Here is a 21,501-nt window from a genome sequence, read left to right on the forward strand (position 1 = left end):
TACAGGAATATGGGTGAGGAGTTACATATAGCAGCACAGCTGTCTCAAAGGCAACATTCCAACATGGGTAACAACTCAGAAAAAGCTGAAACCTTAGAGTGCTCTACATGACTTGCAGGTCAGAAAGTATGTTCTCAGAAGGCCGAGTGTTAACAGATGCTGGGAAGGAAGAGGCCTTGTTTCTCTTCTGCTAAGCTTTAGGGACTTTTTTGAAACTTCTGAGTTGTTTGGTTTTTGAGTCTAAATGAGCCTCTTTTTAGTTCTCCTTGAGTTCCCTCCAAGATGCCATGTTTTAACTCAAGGAAATTACCAACTCATTTCTTAAATTGAAAAGCAATTGCTTTGGAAATGCAGAACTCAGACACAGGGCCTTGAGCATGCTTGACAGGAGTACAGTTACTAAGTATCTTTTTTTTTTTTGGTTTTTCGAGACAGGGTTTCTCTGTTTAGCCCTGGCTGTCCTGGAACTCACTTTGTAGACCAGGCTGGCCTTGAACTCAGAAATCCGCCTGCCTCTGCCTCCCGAAGGCATGTGCCACCACGCCCAGCTAGTCACTAAGCATCTTATCTTAGTATGGTGCTATTGGTCACATAAAAGAACTTCGAAAACAAAGTAGTACATTTTTGCAAAACAGTGGTGACCATAAATACAGACATCTGTACTTTTTCAGACTTACATTAAATAAAAGATAAACATTAAACAGATATATTTAATATTGATATTTCAAATTTTATTATGTACAAATAAGAATAACAAACTTTAAATAAAATACTTAGTTCTAAACAGAATCTTAACAGTCTGCAAATACTTTAGTTAAGCACAGTCAGAACTACACAAAGTGAAAACCCAAGGAAAACTGATGGGTGAGATATTTCAGTTTGTGTTTTCAAGTATGAAGAATTAAACATTTGCTCTTTCACTTTCTCATGAAAAAGAATCTATTCTCAGGAACAGTATAAGTATTACTTAGTATCTAACTAAGTAATGAACCACGGCTGATTAGTTTACTGTAATAACCCACATAAGAAGCCTGTGCATACCAGCCATGACTCGGAATATTTACATAAGTAAACTTTATCTTACAATGAAAAGTAACATAGTTAGGTCTTAGCCTCCTATAAAAGGAACTTTGAAATAAACTTTCCAAGACTATTATTCAGAAATGTCTTTTAAATATCAAATTTCTCTTCACAGACACTATGTCCATTTTCTTCATAATCTTCTCTTGTAACCACCATATCTTCAAAGTCATCGTTTTCAGATATCAACTTCCCACCTTCCCAGGAGTAAGTGATGGGGCTGAAACAGAGATCACACAAATGAACCCAGACACTGACTATAGAGCAAATGTCAATTACGAACTAAACAGTCGAAAGTTCTGCTCAACCTAATGGAAGCTCACTTACAGGGCTGAGATAAGCTCTTCCTCACCATGCAAAAACAGTGGGTTGGTTCTTTCCCTACACAGGGCCGTATGTATGGCCCCTCTTCTTTTAATGAAAACCCCAGAAGATAAATAGAAGCTGTAGCTGAGTAAAGGGGAAAATGCTCTGGAACTAAACTGAAGTGACGATGTATTAACTTAGTGCTTCTCACAGAAGCCACAGACCAGCCGGCGAAGTCCCACGTTAGAGACAGAGCGGGGAGGTTCTAAGTTACCTACCAGCTGTCTCAGCGCCATTTTCAGGCTGTCCTGCGGCTGCTGTAAAACAATGCTGATAATCCCACCAAGGCCAGAGAATAGGAAAAACTGACCAAGTGAAACATGCAGTTAGTTTGGCTTTGCTGCCCACGGCCACACCTACCTGTGCTGACTCAGCTCGACCGCTTTCCCAGCTGAGATCAGAACAGGTGAAGAGAACAATTGTCCTTACGCACTGCATCTGCAACCTTTTACTAACATTACTTATATCTCTATATTTGTACCTGTCTGTCAGGATTGCTCAAATTAAAGAACAACAGTGAACTGTTTCAGTCCCGTGGCCCCAGGCATGTATGCACACGGTGAAAACCCAAGGTCAGGGAATAATGAATATTGCTGCTGACAAGAATTATTCCAGCATTTAACAATTCCTTGATCCTTTGAAAGACTACAATAAGAATTTGATTTAAAGATTAATTTTTAAAATGTTAGATTTACTGTCTACAAATGGAAGTTGTAGATAGCAGATAGTAGTTGGCTTCTATCTGTGATCCCAGCGCTGGGAGTATGGGCACAGCAATTGCCAGTTTGGGTCTGTTGGAACTACATAGCAAGCAACACTGGGTCCCAAAAAAACAAAAAGGAAAATGTAAAGTGATATAGATGAGGACCTTGAATTAGCTACTCCTGACTTTGAAAAATACTACTTTAGTGTAAATTTAAATTTAATTCGAATAGGATCTCATTTGTAACTCTGCCACCAACACTAGGCAATCTTTTGGTTAAGAATTCCCAATCTGGCCATGGTGTACACGTCTAGGCATCTAATTCTAGCACTCACAAGGCAAAGGCAGAACAAGCTCTATGCATTTGAGGCCACTGTGGTTTACATAGTCTCAGACCAGCCAGTGAGACTATCTCAAACAAACCAATAAAAAAGAGAATTCCTCTTTCTGAGAGGTGAGGTAGTTAGGTTACCATGGCGATTCCTGCTACCTAAGACTGACAATGTGAGTTTAATCCCTGGGACCTGGGTAAAGGTAAAAGGGGAAACCAACTCCATAGAGTTGTCCCATGACCTCCACACACATGCCTGGAGCATACACATCCCCAAGCCCACACATCACATACAAATGATAACAATAAAATGAAAACCCTTTGATTCGGGTGATGTAGCAGGGCTTAATTCTGGTCCCTGCTATGAACTGAGCATAGAGTCAGGGGCTCATAAGACCTTCTCTCTCCATTGTCCAATGCAAACTCGGAGTAGGATGCCATTTAAGGCCACTCCTAAGGCTCTAGCGACCTGCTTTAACTTTTACAGCTTAGGTTGGAATGATACTATCATTCTCAAGAGTAGGAGACCTTACATTTTTTCTCTCTTGGTTTTTCTGAAACAGTCTCACATAGACCAGGCTGCTCTGCAGCTGAGCTTGGCATTGAACTTCTGCTTTTCCCATCTCTAAATTCCCAAAGTTGGGATTAGAAACAAGCACCACCACAGCACCATTTTAATAAAAGCACATCTAGTTAACTCTAATGGTTCACCGAGAACATTTAGAACTTAAAAAAATTCCCAAAGTTATGAACTGACAGTGCTTCTCTTAATAATCAATTCATAGACTTCTATTCTTGAGAGAACCTAGCTTGAGGTGGTACACCTAAGACAAATCTAGGAACAGCTTGGCTTCTTCGAGAGTAACAGGCCTTGGAAGCAGGACTGAGACACACATGGAAAGTTCCTGTTATGAGCTCCTGTCCTGTGTCCATGCTGGGCTTGGCACCTTACATGCCAGCTCTTCTACTTCACTCAAGAACTGAGGTTTCATGTTTGAAAGAAAGAGAACAAGAATCCTGTTGGGGGATAAATCTGCCAGTATCTATACTGAGTCCAGCTTTAAAGTCACGTCTTCCATAAGCTCCCCTCCTGCAAGCTGGCTTTTGATTCCCTATAAACCACACTTACTTCTCAGGCAACACGACAGAAACGTCATAGTCTGTTGGCGTCAAACACCGAACTTCTGAGTAAACACGCTCTCTGAATCCGGGGAAAAGGGAATTTCCTCCCGTCAAAACGATGTTCTTAAAAAAATGTGGCTGCATTTCTTTAAAAGAAGAAAAAAAAGGAAAGAGGAGAAGAAAAAGAGCGTTAGAAAATCTACTTGTCTCTGGAAAGACTCAGCTGAGCATGTGGGTGTGGAGAGCGTGTGGGCGTGGCTGGGAAACCAAACCACCTGGGGTCCGTTGTTAAGATTTTTTACATTTTTTTTCTTGTGTTCACTATGAAGATTATGTTGCTGCAGGTTAAGACAAGGCCCCACTCTATGGGACAGGACGGCCTTGAACTGTAATCCTCCTGCCTCATTCCCTAGAATACCAGGATTACAGACCTGCCCTACTGTGACATGAGGACGCATTTTAAGATTTACCACAAGACGATAGTGTACACAGTGGAGACACTAAGACAGTGAAATGTGACCTCACGGGTCTTTAAAACAAAACACTAGAAGGGTGAACTACTGACTGCCAATCATATTTGCATGGAGGCCACACATAAAGAACTTTCTGCAGCAGACTCTGGATCATAATTACCATTCTTCTTTCTTAAAATGAAGGGGCCTTTACTAGAAACTTCTGTAATATAAAGGCCTTCCTCGGTATTTTTAACTTATTAGTCTAAATTTCTATGTCCTCACAGTAAAACAGATACAGCCATTGCACACTACACACCTTTGATGGGAAAACACTCACAATCTATCCAGCCCTTAAACCAAGGAGGCAGGAGTGAACAAGTACACTAAGGCACATGATGGCAGACACTAAGCATCACAAGGCGCACCAGGATTAAAAACCTAGAGCACAATCCAGGAACTAATGGGCAGTGGCCATCCCATGCCTACTGCGTCTACTCATCAAGGTAAAGTTGCCTTAGGTTAGCCCTGTGTGGCTATTACGTCATGACTGAAACTGCATATAAACTGTGAACCAGGAGAACAGCCGCGCAATGCAACAGCTGGACTGACTTTGTTCTCAGGGAGGGGAGAGCACACTGTGTGCACTACATTTCTTTTGGTGTCATTACTGTTCCTGATAGAAAAGGCTGGAGAGATGGCTCTGTGGTCAAGACAAAAATCTCAGGTTCAGTCCCTGCATCTAGCGGTTAGAAACTGCCTGCAGCCCTGCTCCAGGGCATCTTCTGGCTTCTAAGGACACCTGCATGCATATGGCACATATAAACTCAGACAGACAGACAGAAAGACAGACAGACACACACACACACACACACACACACACACACACACACACACACGCAGAGGATAGGGGAGGGACATTCTTGCCACAGACCAAGTGTAGAAGTCAGAGGACAGTTCTATAACATTGTTTCTCTCCTCCCACCTTTATGTAAGTTCTGGGGAACTAACTCAGGCCCAGGCTCATACACAAAGGCCTGGCCATCTTCCTGTCTATCTTCTTAAAAGTCACCCAGAAGGCTGGGTGCTGGTGATGCATGCCTTGGAGGCAGAGGGGGGCAGCACTGTGAATTCGAGGCTACCCTGTTCTACAGAGTTAGGACAGTTGGTGCTACACAGAGAAAGAGAAACCCTGTCTTGAAAAACCAAAAAAGTAAAAGAAAGAGGAAGAAGAGGAAGGGAGAGAGAGTAATCCTGTCATCATTCAGGATTCAGAATAAATCAGTCTTATGAACTGCTGAAAAAGCAGTCCATTAAAACCTACATTTCAATTCTATGTAAATTTAGGTTAAGACTTTCAGTCAAGCAAGCCTTCTAGCACACACCTATAAATCTAACATTCAGGAGCCTGAAGCAGGGAGATCCTGAGTTCTAGACGAGTCTGAGCTCCACAGCCAGAATGTGCCTCAATAAATATATAAATAAATATGTAAATAAATAGACTTTTCTAAAATGAACAGAGCAATTTAATACTTAAGGAAATATATATCCATGCTTAAATAAACTATAATGACTTTTTCCAAATACAATTTATGACCCAGAACAAACGAACCAAGAATTATTTAAATGCATTATAGGACCTGGAAATTCTGCCAATAATATAGATGTTATTTTTTAAAATTACCTATGAAACAGTACTGTGATTATGATTTTTCAAAACCATCTCTCTTAAACACTTTACTCTGACCATCAACGTACCTTCAGGTAGGTTTTGGATTGAATAGACAATGGCTTCTGGGATCCCCATCTCCTGAATGCCGATGTCAGAGGGGTTAAAGAGTATTTCTGGCACAGCAAATCTCTCGTTGGCAAGGCGAAGAATCTGTTCCCCGAATTTATACTTCCCACTCAGCACCATCTCTTCTCTGGGCTTAAAGCAAAGTAAGATAAAGAGTTTGAGCTACATTACCTTGTTCATATGACAAATAATAATTAGAAATATGTAATACTAGTAGAGTAACCACCTTCTTATTAGAAGTCTTATGATTCTCAAAAGTTAGAAAATGTATTTTCTCTCCTGTTGCCATAGCATACAAATAAAACCTAGCTTGAGGTAGAGGCAGGAGGATCTCTGTGAATTTGAGGCCAGCCTGGGCTACATAATGCGTTCCAGGATAGGTGTGGGGTAGGTTGAGGGAGCTGTCTCAAAAAAAAAAAAAAAAAAAAAAATCGCCGGGCGTGGTGGCGCACACCTTTAATCACAGCACTCGGGAGGCAGAGGCAGGTGGATTTCTGAGTTTGAGGCCAGCCTGGTCTACAGAGTGAGTTCCAGGACAGCCAGGGCTATACAGAGAAACCCTGTCTCGAAAAAAAACCAAAAAAAAAAAAAAAAAAAAAAAATTCAATGTTCCTATGGCAATCTCACCCTGCAGACAATCTACCAGCTATACTTTGTTCGTTTTTAAAAGAAAGAAAAGGAGAAACAGAGGAGGAAAGTTCACGGTTGGCCTGGAATTGTCCAGTGATTCCATTGCTGTCAGGGCACTCTGGTGGAGTCAGCTTGTGAGGCAGAAATGTCAAAAAGCTGCTCATGAGAAATGAATTTCTAGGACTCTCCTCCTAGATATTCTGGCGAAAGCCAACTCTCCAGTTTGGATCGGTTTGTCAGGTGAAAAGCCTGGAAGCTGTTTCACAAGGATAAGAGTCCAGGGAAATTTTCCTCCCAGAGTTATGGCATCTCTTTCCCTAACCCATTATATTCAAAATTTTCCACCACATTAATCTAGTGTATAGATTCACGTGCACTCTATTAAGCATCACCTTATAGTAAATGCCTTTTAAGATTGTATTCTAACATAGCTAAAGCCTTTTCCCAATGTTCTTAGATTCCAGATAGCAGCAAGGAGCTTAACCCATTCAGTAAACAATTAAGCACTTGCCATTTTACTCAGCTGTTTACAGATAGAGACTAAAATTCTCACTGAAATAGAAATTCTTATTACAGACTACATTCCATGCCAAGAGCAAATTTGTATACTATACTGAAAATGGATAGTCTTCAGATATAGATAAGAATTAACGAGGCCTAGAGAATTTTGGGGTCAGTGACACTACATTATTCTTGAGGCGTGTCAAGAGTTAACTACCCTGAGGCAATTAACTCTAAGTGTAAAACTCTTGCCTGGCAGAAAGTGCTAATCTCTAATGTAAACATTTATCTGGTCCCTACAAATTCCCTTTGTAGTCACTCCCCTTGCATCTGTGCTAATCTCTAGTGTTATACATTTATCTGGTTCCTTTTGAAGTCACTCCTTTTGCACCTGGAAAAATTCAATGTGCCTTGTTCTGCAATTTATTCTGTATTATAAAAGTCTGATGCTCGACTGAAAAATTACATTCAGATTCAACACCTCTCTTGTGTGTTTGACTGATTGTCATTTTTCATCCTAATCTCTGCCCATCTACTCTAGAGACTCTTTCCTACGCAGGCACAGGGGACCAGAGGGCCTGCGGCACATTGCTAACTAAAGATGATGCGGTGATAGGATCTGCTCTCCTGTGTTCCCCCCCACCTAGGTCATTCCCTACTTCAGAGTTAGACAAGTGGTGAAGCCATACTTGTACATGTGGCTGTCACACCCCAGCCGAAGGGCTACACCCAGGCATACGTGGGCAGCACTAAATAGACTCAGTTAAAAAAAAATACAGCACATTTTGTTTGGAAGGAAAACTGGTGGTAAGGATAGAGAGGAATAGGAGAGGAAGGACAGAGGGTCTGAAAAGGCACTGAATGCATGGATGAAATTCTCAAACAATAAACTATCCATTTCCAAATAATTCAGCAAAGGCATGCTTTACATTACCCACATGTTCCCTTTAATGCCAACCTGCATTGGGTCTATATAGCAAACACAAACTTTACATCATCAGGTCCATTCTCCTCTTTAGGGTCTGCCAACCTCCCTAGACGCTGAGCTATGATCCTGAAGGAGCTAGAAAAAAGTTCGTCCTTCTGTAACATCCACATCATTAAAACGGTTCTCCTGTTCAGTCTTAGAGTCGCCATTTCCTATAAGTTCAGCTACAGTCACTCACTTCATCCAGCTGATGGAGATGCAGTTCTCCACCTCAACATACTCAACATACTAATGAGCAATGAATGTGTCTATTCACATATACATGCAAGTACACATATATATGCATATATGCGGTGTTTCCTTAATACACATCAAGTCCTCCCCAACCTACAGTGTTCATCACATTGGCATTGCCTAGTGCACCACATGGACCCTTGTATATGATAGGTATGCAATACATTCCTGGGCAGTAGCATGCAAAATAACACAGTGCCATTAACTGCATTAGACATTTTATGTACAGTATTCCACAAGTCTCACACAACACTAAGAACAGGCATTTTAGGGGGCCACAGAAACGGCTCAGGAGTTAAGAGCACTGACTGCTCTTCCGAAAGTCCTGAGTTCAAATCCCAGCAACCACGTGGTGGCTCACAAACATCTGTAATGAGATCTGATGCCCTCTTCTGGTGTGTCTGAAAACAGCTACAGTGCAATTACATATAATAATAAATAAATCTTAAGAACAGGCATTTTGTCTTTCATTCACAGTATAATTAGGCTCAGGAAGATCATGTGTCATACTCAGGTCTATCATACCTGCCCAGACATTATAGCCTGGATACAAATGATTCAGCTTGCTATCATTTGGGAACACTCTGCTCATAGCATAAATTTTAAACATAAATTTTCAGATAATTATACAATATTACCAGGAAGACAAAGAAACTATAAATATGTCACATCTAACCCAATTAAATAATTGTTGTAGTAAGAAAAATAGTATTATTCCCCATAGAAGAAGTAGCATCCTGTCTTAGGTAGAATGGAAAAGATTCTCTATCAATTTACTAATTAACTTACAACTGATATTAAACCTGTGTTTAGTTAGGGTTTCATTGCTGTGAAGAGACACCATGACCAAGGCAACTTTTATAAGGTTAACATTTAATTGGAGCTGGCTTACAATTTCAGAGGTTCAGTCCATTATCATCATGGCAGGAAGCATGGCAGTGTTCAGGCAGACATGGTGCTGGAGGAGCCAAGAGTTCTACATCTTGATCCCAGGGCAGCCAGAAGGGCACTGTCTTCCACAGGCAGCCTGGAGAAGAGTCTGGATCACACTGGCCAGACTTGAACATATAAAAGAGACCTCAAAGCACTATCTCCACAGTAACACACTTCCTTGAGCAAGGAAGGCTACACCTCCTCCAATAAGGGCACACCTCCTAATGGTGTCACTTCCCATGGGCCAAGCATAGTCAAACCACCACAGCCTGGTATGGGCTATACACCTATAATCCCAACACTTGGGAGGTTGAAGAAGAAGGTGCAAGTCTAAGGCTAGCCTAGGCTACAGAATGAGACCCTGTTTAAAGGAAAAAAAAAAAAAAAAAAGAAAAGAAAAAGAAAAAAACCCACACACACTAAATTTAGTTTAAAGGCTAATTCATTTTTTTTCAATACTGGAAAACTACCTGAGGCCAATACGGACTGAAGGACATTAAAGGTTTATAGCTGTTTTAAAGCCCTGATTTACAGATGATGATCAGGCTGACTGACCAAATATCTAACCAGGGAAAAGAGCCAGCACTCGGTGTCCTTGCTGAATGTCAGCGCAAATGCCATTAGTCATTAATATGTAATCTGGAAGCACAAGGAGTTTCTGTTTTCAAGGGTACAATTCCAAAACCTTTTTTTAGACAGAGGCAACTGAAGGGATTTAGAAGGGGAAGCTGGTCAGAGAAAGCTGTGATTTACTGAACTGAATGGTCCTCACACATTTATTTCCAGTACCATTAAAGAAACTGTCAGTTTGTGTTATATTGGCTCTGCACAAAGTGGTAATCACTAAAGATAAAGGAATGTTCTTAATTTAGGTCTGACAATTTATACTTCAACAGGCATCTCTTTCTGAGAAGAAGTAAAATCAGTATTTCCGCTGTTTGTCCAATGTTACTATAAATCTTATTTCTCTATTTGTTGTTATTGTTCCTTTTATCAGCAGGAGAAAAATCAAAGCTTTGTATTTCCCAAGCATTCCTGACTCATGTATCCCAGTTCAAATCAACAATATCCTAGGTGTGGTGGTTTAAATAGGATGGCCCACACAGGCTCATAGATTGAATGCTTTGTCACCAAGGAGAGGCACTATTGGGAGGTGTGGCCTTGGAGGAAGTCTGCCACTGGGGGTGGTTTTGGGGATCTCAGATGCTCGAGCCAGGCCCAGTGTCACTCTCTCTCCGTGCTGCCTGCTGATCTGGATGGAGAACTCTCAGCTCCCTCTCCAGCACTATGCCTGCTGCGTGCCACCATGCTTCCTGCCATGACAATAACAGACTAAGCTAACCCCAGTTAAAAGTTTTCCTTTAAGCCGGACGTGGTGGCGCACACCTTTAATCCCAGCACTTGGGAAGCAGAGGCAGGCAGATTTCTGGGTTCAAGGCCAGCCTGGTCTACAGAGTGAGTTCCAGGACTGCCAGGGCTATACAGAGAAACCCTGTCTCGAAAAAACAACAAAACAAAACAAAACAAAACAAAAACCAAAAAATTAAGCTACTACATATACAATATAACTTTCATATAGATGACTAAAACATGATTGTATATAAGGCATACATTTTAACATTTATCAAGAGTAAAATATTCTTTTTAAAAAATACACTTACTGTAATAGTTCATTTAGCAAGAGTCCAATTCAGCTAACTTTATGTTCTCATTTGATAAAGCATGCATTACACATGAAAGCCATTAACAGTTAGTGTGAGGCACCCAGGAAGCCTGAGTGACTGTAAGGAGTAGAGAGATGGAGTCCTGAGTGAATGCTAGGATACAGACACTGCCAGGTAAAGGACCGATGCCACACGCACGGGGAACTGGCATAGCCTGCCCCTAAAGGGTCAGTCTTGCAATGACAAAGCCTCCCTCTGATCCAAGTACGAGTGTTGCCTAATGATTGGTCAGTGTGTGCAAAACCCAGCAACTATGGCCTCTTCCTCTCAGATGTTTCCAGCCTGAGACTGCTGTAACACATTCTCCTACTGAAACTCCTGAACTCTTGCCTGCTGTGCTGAGGTTCCAGATTGCGTCACTCCTTGCCATGCCCACTCAGGTCAAGGCACCAAGCCATCCAGGTCAGAGCCGAGACATCTGTGTGAAGCTGAAGAAGTATAAGCTCCTACCCAACCCTGTCCCCAGCCGCAGGTCAGTGAACACCTTCCAACAACCGTCACGCCACCTGCTTCGTGTGCTGTGTCTGACTGTCTGTCCCAGTGTGTCACCTCCCACCTCACCCCTCCCCATCACAGAAAACAAACACTGGTCAATTGTAAGGACGACCTCACCAATGCTGGCTCACTGAGCAGGTGCCGATCTGAGAACACACATAGATCATGTCTGATAATCTAATGGCATGCCACTCACACAGAGGGAGAAATGTTCTTAAGGAGAGAAAGATTCCTAGCTGGTTGTCCATTATGCAGGGAAAAACCCCAAACATTTAAGTTTTCTGACTTAGGAACTAAAAATTCCTGGAAGAACAGAAACCACACAGATTTTAATGCCCCCATGACTCCAGCGTCTGCCAGGTTGGGAGGGACTAGAAATCACTGTGACGTGATAGAGGTTGACAACTGTACCACTGAGTCATGTTCTCCACTGCCTCTCTTATCATCACTCAAGTTTTATTATAATTGAATACAAAACGTGCAGATGGTCAAGTGTGTCTATTGAGACAGCTCTGCAGTCAAAATGTTTGGGGCAATTTTGATTTTTGATCTGTATTTCACCTCTATTATATGGAAAAAAGAAAAGATCTCAGGCATGCTAAGTACAAATACTTCCATAAAATACAAATACCCATCAAACAGCTTGATGTAATGTGACAAATAAATTATCATGTCCTTTAAAATCCAATGTTCATCACTCACGTAATCTTTTGAAACTATAGAAAACGAAGTTCTTGTTGCTGTATTCTAAATAATATAATCTATATACACTGAAAGTATGCACACCTTTCCATAGATTGTTTCTTTTTTTTTTTTTAACATTGAACTTTTTTTTTAAAGATTTATTTATTTATTATATGTACATACATTGTAGCTGTCTTCAGACACTCCAGAAGAGGGCATCAGATTTTGTTACAGATGGTTGTGAGCCACCATGTGGTTGCTGGGATTTGAACTCAGGACCTTCGGAAGAGCAGTCGGCGCTCTTAACCACTGAGCCATCTCGCCAGCCCCCATAGATTGTTTCTTACTAAATATTACATTTGGGGTGGAGCCATGCTAGTCATGTAGCTCTGCACTGTTTTCATTACTGTTTACTATATGAATATATGAATATATTATTACTTAGGTGTTGTCAATTTCCCACAGTTCTAAATGAATAGTGTCATGTCTCCTTACATTCCTCCCTTCCTTCCTTCCTCCCTCCCTCCTTCCTCCCTCCCTTGTTCCCTCCCTCCCTCCCTCCCTCCCTTCCTTCCTTCCTTCCCTTCTTTAATGTATACAAGTACTCTCTAGCTGTCTTCAGACAGACCAGAAGAGGGCATCAGATCCCATTACAGATGGTTGTAAGCCACCATGTCTTTGATGGGAATTGAACTCAGGACCTCTGAAAGAGCAGTCAGTGTTCTTAACCACTGAGCCAGCCATCTTTCCAGCTCATCTCTTTACATTTCTGAATAGGAATTTTCTATTTTATATGTTGTTGTTGGTGGTGGTGGTGGTGGTTTCTCTGTGTAATTCTGGCTGTCCTGGAACTCACTCTGTAGACTAGGCTAGCCTCAAGCTCATAAGGTCTGCCTGCATCTCCCTCCCCAGTGCTGGGATTAACAGTATGTGCCACCACTATTCAGACAAATTTTTTTAATTTCCCAAGAGTCTTTATCAAGCCAGTAACTAGAGGGTCAGACTTCACATTCACCAACATAGAACTGTCTTTTCCTGAGCTGATCAAAGGCAAAGGAAAATTATCTTGACATTCAAGATAAACTGCTTCTTAACACTGGGAACATGCAGTGGAGTTTGTCTTCCACAACAATCTTAATGAGAAACGTACTTATTTATCTACTCGTGCCTAAAGAATGGCTGTAAAGAAGGCAGGCATTGTAATACCCTGCCAATCCAGCTAGATGCGAAATGCTTTGCAAATCTGGCAGGGGTTGTCACTTAAGAAGATCGACTTACAGGGGCTAGGGAGATAGCTTAGCAACAAAGAGCACTGGCTGTTTTCCTGAAGGACTCAGGTTCAATTCCTAGCATTTACACAGTGGCTCACAACTGTCGGTCACTCCAGTTCCAGGGAATTAGATACTCTCCTCTGGCCTTTGTGGGTGTTGCACATGCGTAAGTGCGGCCGGGCAGTAGTAGTGCATGCCTTTAATCCCAGCACTCGGGAGGCAGAGGCAGGTGGATTTCTGAGTTCGAGGCCAGCCTGGTCTACAGAGTGAGTTCCAGGACAGCCAGGGCTACACAGAGAAACCCTGTCTCAAAAAGAACAAAACAAAACAAAAAAGACACATGCATACATGCATAGACATACATGCAAACAAAACAGCCATACCTATTAAATAAAAATGTAAAACAAAAAAGAAATACAAAAGTTACCTTACAGAAGCCCTTTTTAATTGTGCTGAAGTCAGGCAGAACATAGTCAATCATCACTGTATTGTCTTCTCCTTTTAACCTTAAAGACAAAGCAGAGATTCATGAAAGTTCGTAATTGTTAGCATCACCTGAAAATCAATTTCGCAGAAAACGGATGCCCATTATACATACTTGGCAATGTCCATGTCTCTGTAAAAATCCTGAGACACGTAGCATACGTCTTCTTTCACTTGATTAATCACATGAGTTTCATCCATCACATGCAGCTGCCTAACAGAACAGAAATAGGTATCATGGTGCACACACACCAAATACACACACACACACACACACACACACACACACACGCACACACACTAAATGCAGCTTATAAATGGATAAAATTTTAAATGAGCAACAACTGAACATAACTTTAAAGTATCATTTAAATTACTTTTAAACATTTATTTTTATTTTATATTTTGTATATAAATATCATAAAGAGAAGACAGTGCTTTCAACCTCTGAGCCATCTTTCCAGCCCCATTTCTTTTTTTATTTAGCCAGCCTTTAGCAGGGTATGCTGGTGCCTCATCACTCCCAAGTTCAAAGCCCAGTATTACCTGTAGGATATGATCTCTTTTAGATGGTTCGTTAAGAGCTTTCCACCCACATTTATCCTAAAAACAGAGAAATCAACTTTGGTTCAGTTATCACATATTTCATCCTAAGAAAGAGCAGGAAAGTGACATAAAAGGAGGAAGAAAATAACAATTAAATGTAGCTCACCGAATAATTGCTTCTTTTTTCTTTTTGCTTCTACAGTAAGGAACAATGTGCGTGAAGGAATAGCCACTGTCGACAATGATGCAGCACAGCTCAGAAGGGTTATCTCGGAAATACCTGTGTGCGCTGAGAGCACCGGCTGTTCACAGGATGCCGTGGGGAAGATGAACATACCACAATATGCTAGTACTTTAAAATAATAAAGAAAAGGAGCCAACTAGGCAAACAGAAACAACAACCAAAAGCTGCCTTTAAGCACTCAGGAGGAGAGACAGGAGGATCTCTTGTGAGTTCCAGGGCTGGAGTTACAAGTGGTTGAAGTTGCCTAACATAGGTGCTGAAAAGCAAGCTGGGTCTTCTTTAAGAGCAGAAGGTGGTCTAAACCATTGAGCCATCTCTCCAGTCCCTTTATAACTGTCTTAAGATATCAATGTTTCAATGTTTAAAAGTCGCACTTATGTGGTAGGTAGAGAAAGAATATACAATCCTTTTCTATTGTCACTGCTGGTTTTAATATGGAAGAAGGGACCAGAGACAGAGCTAACTCTACAGTTTGGTAGACCTGGAACTCACGACAGCCTCTTTTTACTGTATGGCAGACTACCACCAAGTTGCTTAGACTGGCCTTGTACTCAGTGTGCTGCTGTCCAGGCAAACTGTGAATTCTCAATCCTCCTGCCCTGGCCTCCCAAGCTGCCAGAATTACAGGCCTGCACCACAGGCCAAACTAAAGTTCTATGCTTAAAATAACAATTCTGTACTTTATTTCCTTCAGACCTAAGAGCTGCTGCCTAGTTCTCAGGACCTTGAATTTCTTTTCTCCACTTATAACCTTACTTATAATTTAATTTCAATAAAAGCTTTTAACTTACCATTTACTCTTAATACTGCTTGGAACTGATATTCTTCGAATAGGATTTCATTCATTGATTCTTGGATTGAAGTGAAGTTAAAATATGGTTCTGTTATAATAATATTAGTATCTAAAAAATCAACCTATGGGAGAAAAAAAATCCCAGAAGTTTTATAATCTACAGTGATTATCATTAAAAATGCTGTGTGTGTGTGTGTGTGTATAATAAAATTATCTAATCCTCACAATAACAATAATTCTGACTGTAATCCTCATTTAATACATGAATGGAGTCATAGGAAAACTGAATGGGCTACCCAGGTTCACAGAGTCACTTAGGGCCACACCTAGGATTTGAATCTAGCTGCAATCTTACCTCAATAAAATAAAAACTAACATGGGACTGCACAACTGTCAAGTGTTAAAAACAAAAGTCAGGGCTGAAGCACCCGAGCAGTGGAGCCATATTGCTCTGTTATAAACAGGAAGAAGGCAAGCAACTTTCAGGTCTTTCTGGAGGACTGTTACCTGCAGAAAACTCAGCAGTATTTCATGGAGCCTTGTTCGGCCTTTCTGTACTGGCAGTTCACAGTTCAGGCCCTGGACACTGCCCCCTCCCTGCCAGCGAGGGCTGTTCTTGCGGATGAGTTCTGATAGTGTCTACGAGCTTTCCCGAGGGCTCCCTGTCTTCAGGGTTAGCCTGAGTGAAGGCGCCCGTGGACCAGGTCTTCCTGGCAATTAGATGGTCTCGGTTTCATTTCTCCCCTGGGCTTCTTTCCTTTCATGGAAATATCATGGGTGACAGAGGGAGAGTTTTCAATATGCTTGGGGTAGATTAAAATTTGACCATCCTCTCAGCTTGTCACACTATAGTAATATAAGACATAAAATTTGGGGCTAGGGGGTCCAGAGGTTAAGAGTTAAAAAACTTTTTAAAAATTTTTTAAAATCTTTAAAAAATAAAAATTCTTGCACCAGCCACATACTCAGATATGTAGGCAAACATCTTTTTGGGAAACAGAAAGGGGATGTTATATGTCAGGTAATGGTGGAACTTTTGGGCTGAGGATGTGGCTGAGTGACGGAGGAGGCACCTGGCACACAACATGTCCTGGTTTTGCGCCCTAGCATACGCAGAGGAACAGGAAGTAAAAACTTAATATTGAGCTTCACAAAGATGATCTGTACTGCCCTTAGTTTCCAACCCGGAGGTTTTATTTATTTATGTTTTCTAAATATTCAGAAGACCATACTAAGTGTGGTGGTGTAGCCCTTTAATATCAGCACTCAGAGGCAGAGTTCCAGGCTGCTCAGTTCTACACAGCAAGTTCCAGCCTAGCCAAGACTGCATGCAGTAAGACTCTGCCTCCAAGAGTAAATAAATAAAATCTAGGTAAATTGATATCCAAGTGCCTTACATACATATAACTGTAAGTTTATACAAATGGTAACACACAAGTTTATAAATGTAAGTCCCCATTTTTCATTGGAATTAAGACACAGAAATAGATTTTAATACATACTCTAAGTTGTTACCTGATACATTTCTTTTCCAAAAAGATAATCCCAAACTTGTCGCTGGACATCCCAATTCACCAAGTATCCCTAAAATGAAATAAATAAAACAAAATAAAAATGTAATTATCAAGAATAGTAATTTCTGCCGGGCAGTTGTGGCGCGCGCCTTTAATCCCAACACTTGGGAGGCAGAGGCAGGCGGATTTCTGAGTTCGAGGCCAGCCTGGTCTACAGAGTTAGTTCCAGGACAGCCAGGGGCTACACAGAGAAACCCTGTGTCAAAAAACCAAAAAAAAAAAAAAAAAAAAAAAAAAAGTAAAAAGTAAAAAGTAATTTCTTTTTTTGATTTTGTTTTTGTTTTCGAGACAGTGTTTCTCTGTGTAGCCCTGGCTGTCCCGAAACTCACTTTGTAGACCAGGCTGGCCTCTAACTCAGAAATCCACCTGCCTCTGCCTCCCGAGTGCTGGGATCAAAGGCATGCGCCACCACGCCCAGCTAGTTTAGTAATTTTTAAACATGAGATTAAGGGCAAGATGGTTCAGGAAGTACAGAAGCTCGCCTCACAAGCCTGGCAACCCGAGTCCCATTCCCAGAACTAACAAAGATAAAAGAGAAGAGCCAACTCTACAAGGCTGTCCCCTGGTGGCCACACGCAAGCCCTGGGATGGCATGCTCATATCACACACACACACACACACACACACACACACACACACACACACTATTATAGGTTTATAATTTTAGAAATGAAACAATTAGATTACCTTTTGAAAAGGAAGGATATAAAAGAGTCCTGAAGGGTCTTTTATTTCATCAATCTGGTTAGCAGTAAATGTTTTAAGACGTGCTGTTTTGGATCTGAACTGACAATTGGGAATAACCCTAGATGCAAAGAAATAAAGAATTATCTTCCAAATATTTAGATCCTAAAAAGTACTTTTAATTCAAAGACTACTGTATTCACAAACTATCATCTCTCATTGTCTCCGAGTAACTACGACAACACTCTGGGTTGGTGCTGGTTAGTGTTCAACAGGTTCTGCCCTGAACCCTTGTCTTTCTCAGAGGGTCCTGAAGAACCTTAGGGTGGGTGTAGTCCTGCTGTTACATAAGCAAGAGGTTTGTTTTCTTTTCCCTTTTTATTTTAGATTATTTGGAGTAAGCAAACAAAAGCTTATTGCGAAATTAAGAATCTGATCCCTGTAACAGGGAGGGAGTTCAAAAGTATAGAATAGAAAATAAACATAAATATCAGCTATTTTACTAATTATTTTATAACTACAACAAGTTAGCACAGAGGCTAACTACTGTAAAAAAAAAACTACAATGAAAATGTAAAAAGAAATGTTCTCTTAGCAAGACTGAAGATCATGGTCTCTGGCAGTCCTTATTTCTAGCTAATTCTTCCCTCAAACTTTAAGGTACACATTCTTAACGCCAAGTTCAAAATGTTGGCGCACTCTGCCACAGACGACCAAGTTAAGAACTACTTACACTACCTTTAAGGATGAATGCTGACCTCCACGAGCTCAGTCTAGATAGGAAGACCATCCCATGTCCACACATGGATACACAAACTCACAGACACACATACATGGTGATACTGAGATAATACCATAAAAAGGTTGCACCTACTTTCACTTACTATTCACTAGCAACGGGTTTTGTTGTTTTTTTTTTCCCCCTGCCTTTTTAAATGTTCTTGGGAGGTATGATTTTAAAATCAGCATGGGCTGGGCTCAGTGTTATATTGCCTGTAATCCCAGATATTTGGGCACCTGAGGAAAAGACCATCACTGGAGGCAGGAGCTGGAAACTGGCCTGTGCGACACTGTACGATATTATGAGATGCTGCCTCTTAGAAGAAACTGGTGTGGCTCAGTTGTAAAGCACAGGCTTAAGGTCCTAGGTTTGATCCTAACGTCACAGTTAAAAGAAGCTGTCCCGTGTTCTAATATACTTAGCTGGTTTGCTACCCTTGACTATTTACCTTGCTTCCCTTCAACAACTCTGTGAAGTCCATTATATTTTGATCAACTGCACTTGATCATGAAGCCTGTTGTGGAGTGAGTGATATACCCAGCTTCACTCAACTGGAGGAAACTTACTTTCCGTCTCCCAGCAGGTACAAATGATAATTCAGTTAACTCTTACTCTTAGTGGCTAGGTTTTCATTCATTCATTCATTCATTCATTTCTTAAAAGAATATAGCAAAATAAAAGACAAAGTGAAAACTATCACATTGAAGCTGGACAAGACAAAAGAGAAGGAAAAGAGCCCACAAGAAGGCACAAGAATCAGAGACCCACTCATTCACACGCTCAGGAGTCCCAGAAACACACTAAACTGGAAGCTAGAGTATAAGCACACAGGACCTGATGCAGAGCTGTGCAGGCCGTGTGCACAGGGCTTCAGTCTCTGAGGACTCATGACCTTTGCTCATGTTGATTTAGAAGGCCTGGTTATCTTGCTGTCCTCCGTCCCCTCTGGCTCTGAGGGGACGGATTTGCTGGAGACAAACCATTTAGAGCTGAATGTTCCGAGGTCTCTCACTCTCTGTGTAAAGTCTGGCTGTGGGCCTTGATTTGTCTTTAACGAGATCAGGGGGCCAGGAATGATGGGTTATGCTTACAATTCCAGCACTCAGGAGGCTGAGACAGGAGGACTCTCATGAGTTTGAGGCCAGTTTAGGATACACAATGCCCAGCTGGGCCACTGCGTAAGACCTTATCTCAATAAAGAACCACAGGGGCTTGGAGGCTATATAGTTCAGTAGCACAGCACTTTCCTAACATGTCCTAGGCCCATAATTCATTCTCCAGCACATTAAAAACAAAACAGAAAATCTGGTTCTATATGTATTTACATGCATCTGTTTATTTATGTATTTATGTGCACAGGTATTTTTCCTGCGTGTATGTCTGTGCACCGTGTGTGTGTGTGTGTGTGTATGTGAGAGAGAGAGAGAGAGGGAGAGAGAGAGAGAGAGAGAGAGAGAGAGAGAGAGGGAGAGAGAGAGAGAGAGAAAGAGAGGAGTTACAGACAGTTGTTAGCGGCCATGTAGGTGCTGGGAATTGAACGTAGGCCCTCTAGAAGAGCAGAATGAGCGGGTTAGCCATTTCTCCAGCCCCATGTACCTAGTTCTTAATGAGGAAAAAAAAAACTTATGTGGAAGCCTTATATATAAATGGCTTCCATCACCACTAAAGCTGTGAGAATCTGGTCATATGAGAATCTGGTCATATGGGCTGGGCTAAGAAGTAATGTTGTGCTTGTCCACCGTGCAAGAGTTCAACATAGCATTAAAAAAAAAAAATTCAGTCAAATGCCCACTGAGTTCTGAAGTAGTGGCCCTCAGCTGTAATCCTAGCAACCAGGAGGTGGAGGCAGGAGGATCTTAAATTCAAGGTCATCCTGGATTACACGCTGTGCTGCAAGGCAGCAGGGGGTGTAGCTCTGTGGGAAGGTACTAATTACCTACGCAAAGTCCTAGATTTCAGTTCTAGCACTGTGAAAGTCTACTATTTATTCAAACATACATTTTATAAAACACATCTTAAGATGCCACCGTAGCGTTCCTGACTTTACCAACCAGGTTATTCAACTTGGTTCCCCAATGCCTTCAAACTCCCTGGACTCTAATGAAGTGGGTTTTACTATTTGGGAGGTTGGGGGGCATTGAACCTTTTGAGGATCCGATGAAAACCTATAATCGTGTTCCCCTAAAGGCGAAACGTTGCCCACTATTTCTGAAATTTCATAAACTTTAGTCTCCTCAGTCAATCTCGAGAAGCCTATTTCCCGTTACCAAACGGAACATACATTCACTTCCGCAGCCCCGCGGCCTCAAACAAAAAATCAAAGTCAATTTCAGTTCAAAGCATCAAACCAACCAACGAACCCAGCTCGAAACTGAGCATCCCCCGACTGAGGCTGGAGGCGCGCGATGGCGTCTGTGGATCACGCAAATCGGAAAGCATAGTCTGTCAAGTTAAAAGGCGTACGTGTCCTGTCCCTCGGGAACGACGACCACTTACGAGACACTGTCATGGCTGTAACCGATTTTGGCGTTGTAAGCTCCATTATCCAGAACTAGGGTCGTCATTTCGGCACGCACCACGCTGCAGCGGAGTCGCTTTCCCACTGTTTGAATCTCCTCTGCTCAGGCTTCTTCCGGTACTCTATGGTCGATGGGGGCGTGGCCGTGGCGTAAACTTCCGGTTACCCTGACAACGGAGTACGCCAGAAGTCGAGCAGCGGAGCAGCCCTTCCTGTGCTTGTATCCAGTTTTCAAATGCATCGATTTTCGGTGGCAGCGACATTCCGTAGTAGAAACTGCTAAGTACTTTATTTCTTTTGATTTTCTTTACTGCGCACATTGGCGAGTGGAAGCTTTTTGTGAGCCCTTTGGTGGGCTGCGTGTGCGTGTATCTGATTAGAGTTGTTAAGACACTCCGAGCCTTGAAGAATTGAGTATGAAACCATACGCATCGTGGAACTGGATACGAAGTCTCTTCAGCCTCACCTTCATTTCTTGGCACTCGTCATCAGGTTATAGAATTTGGTCACAATAAATTATGTATGGGCTGTGTTGTTATCTGCGTTGTGCTTTAACTTATTTGCAC

The 21,501-nt window shown here is 41.7% G+C and overlaps 1 protein-coding gene across 9 annotated transcripts; it reads right to left on the bottom strand.

The window, feature by feature from the left end:
- Positions 1 to 705: 705 nt before the first annotated feature.
- Actr6 (ARP6 actin-related protein 6) lies at positions 706 to 21,059 on the bottom strand. Of its 9 annotated transcripts, none has more exons than XM_011243532.3 (11): positions 20,914 to 21,059; positions 17,640 to 17,757; positions 16,881 to 16,962; positions 15,377 to 15,500; positions 14,508 to 14,643; positions 14,342 to 14,398; positions 13,911 to 14,009; positions 13,740 to 13,818; positions 5,813 to 5,984; positions 3,610 to 3,748; positions 706 to 1,300 (listed from the first exon to the last, which is right to left on the bottom strand). In XM_011243532.3, the coding sequence occupies exons 4-11, from the start codon at positions 15,429 to 15,431 to the stop codon at positions 1,171 to 1,173; spliced, it is 867 nt and encodes a 288-aa protein (XP_011241834.1). In that variant the 5' UTR covers positions 15,432 to 15,500; positions 16,881 to 16,962; positions 17,640 to 17,757; positions 20,914 to 21,059; the 3' UTR covers positions 706 to 1,170. The 9 variants fall into 9 exon arrangements, with proteins under 9 accessions (XP_011241834.1, XP_030101084.1, XP_006514028.1 ...); XM_030245224.1 differs by having other exon boundaries at positions 14,508 to 14,693; positions 16,894 to 16,962; positions 20,914 to 21,040; XM_006513965.2 differs by having other exon boundaries at positions 16,894 to 16,962; positions 20,778 to 21,040.
- Positions 21,060 to 21,501: the final 442 nt, after the last annotated feature.

This window comes from Mus musculus, chromosome 10 (assembly GCF_000001635.26).
Source record: "Mus musculus strain C57BL/6J chromosome 10, GRCm38.p6 C57BL/6J".
NCBI classification, from domain to species: Eukaryota; Metazoa; Chordata; class Mammalia; order Rodentia; family Muridae; genus Mus; species Mus musculus.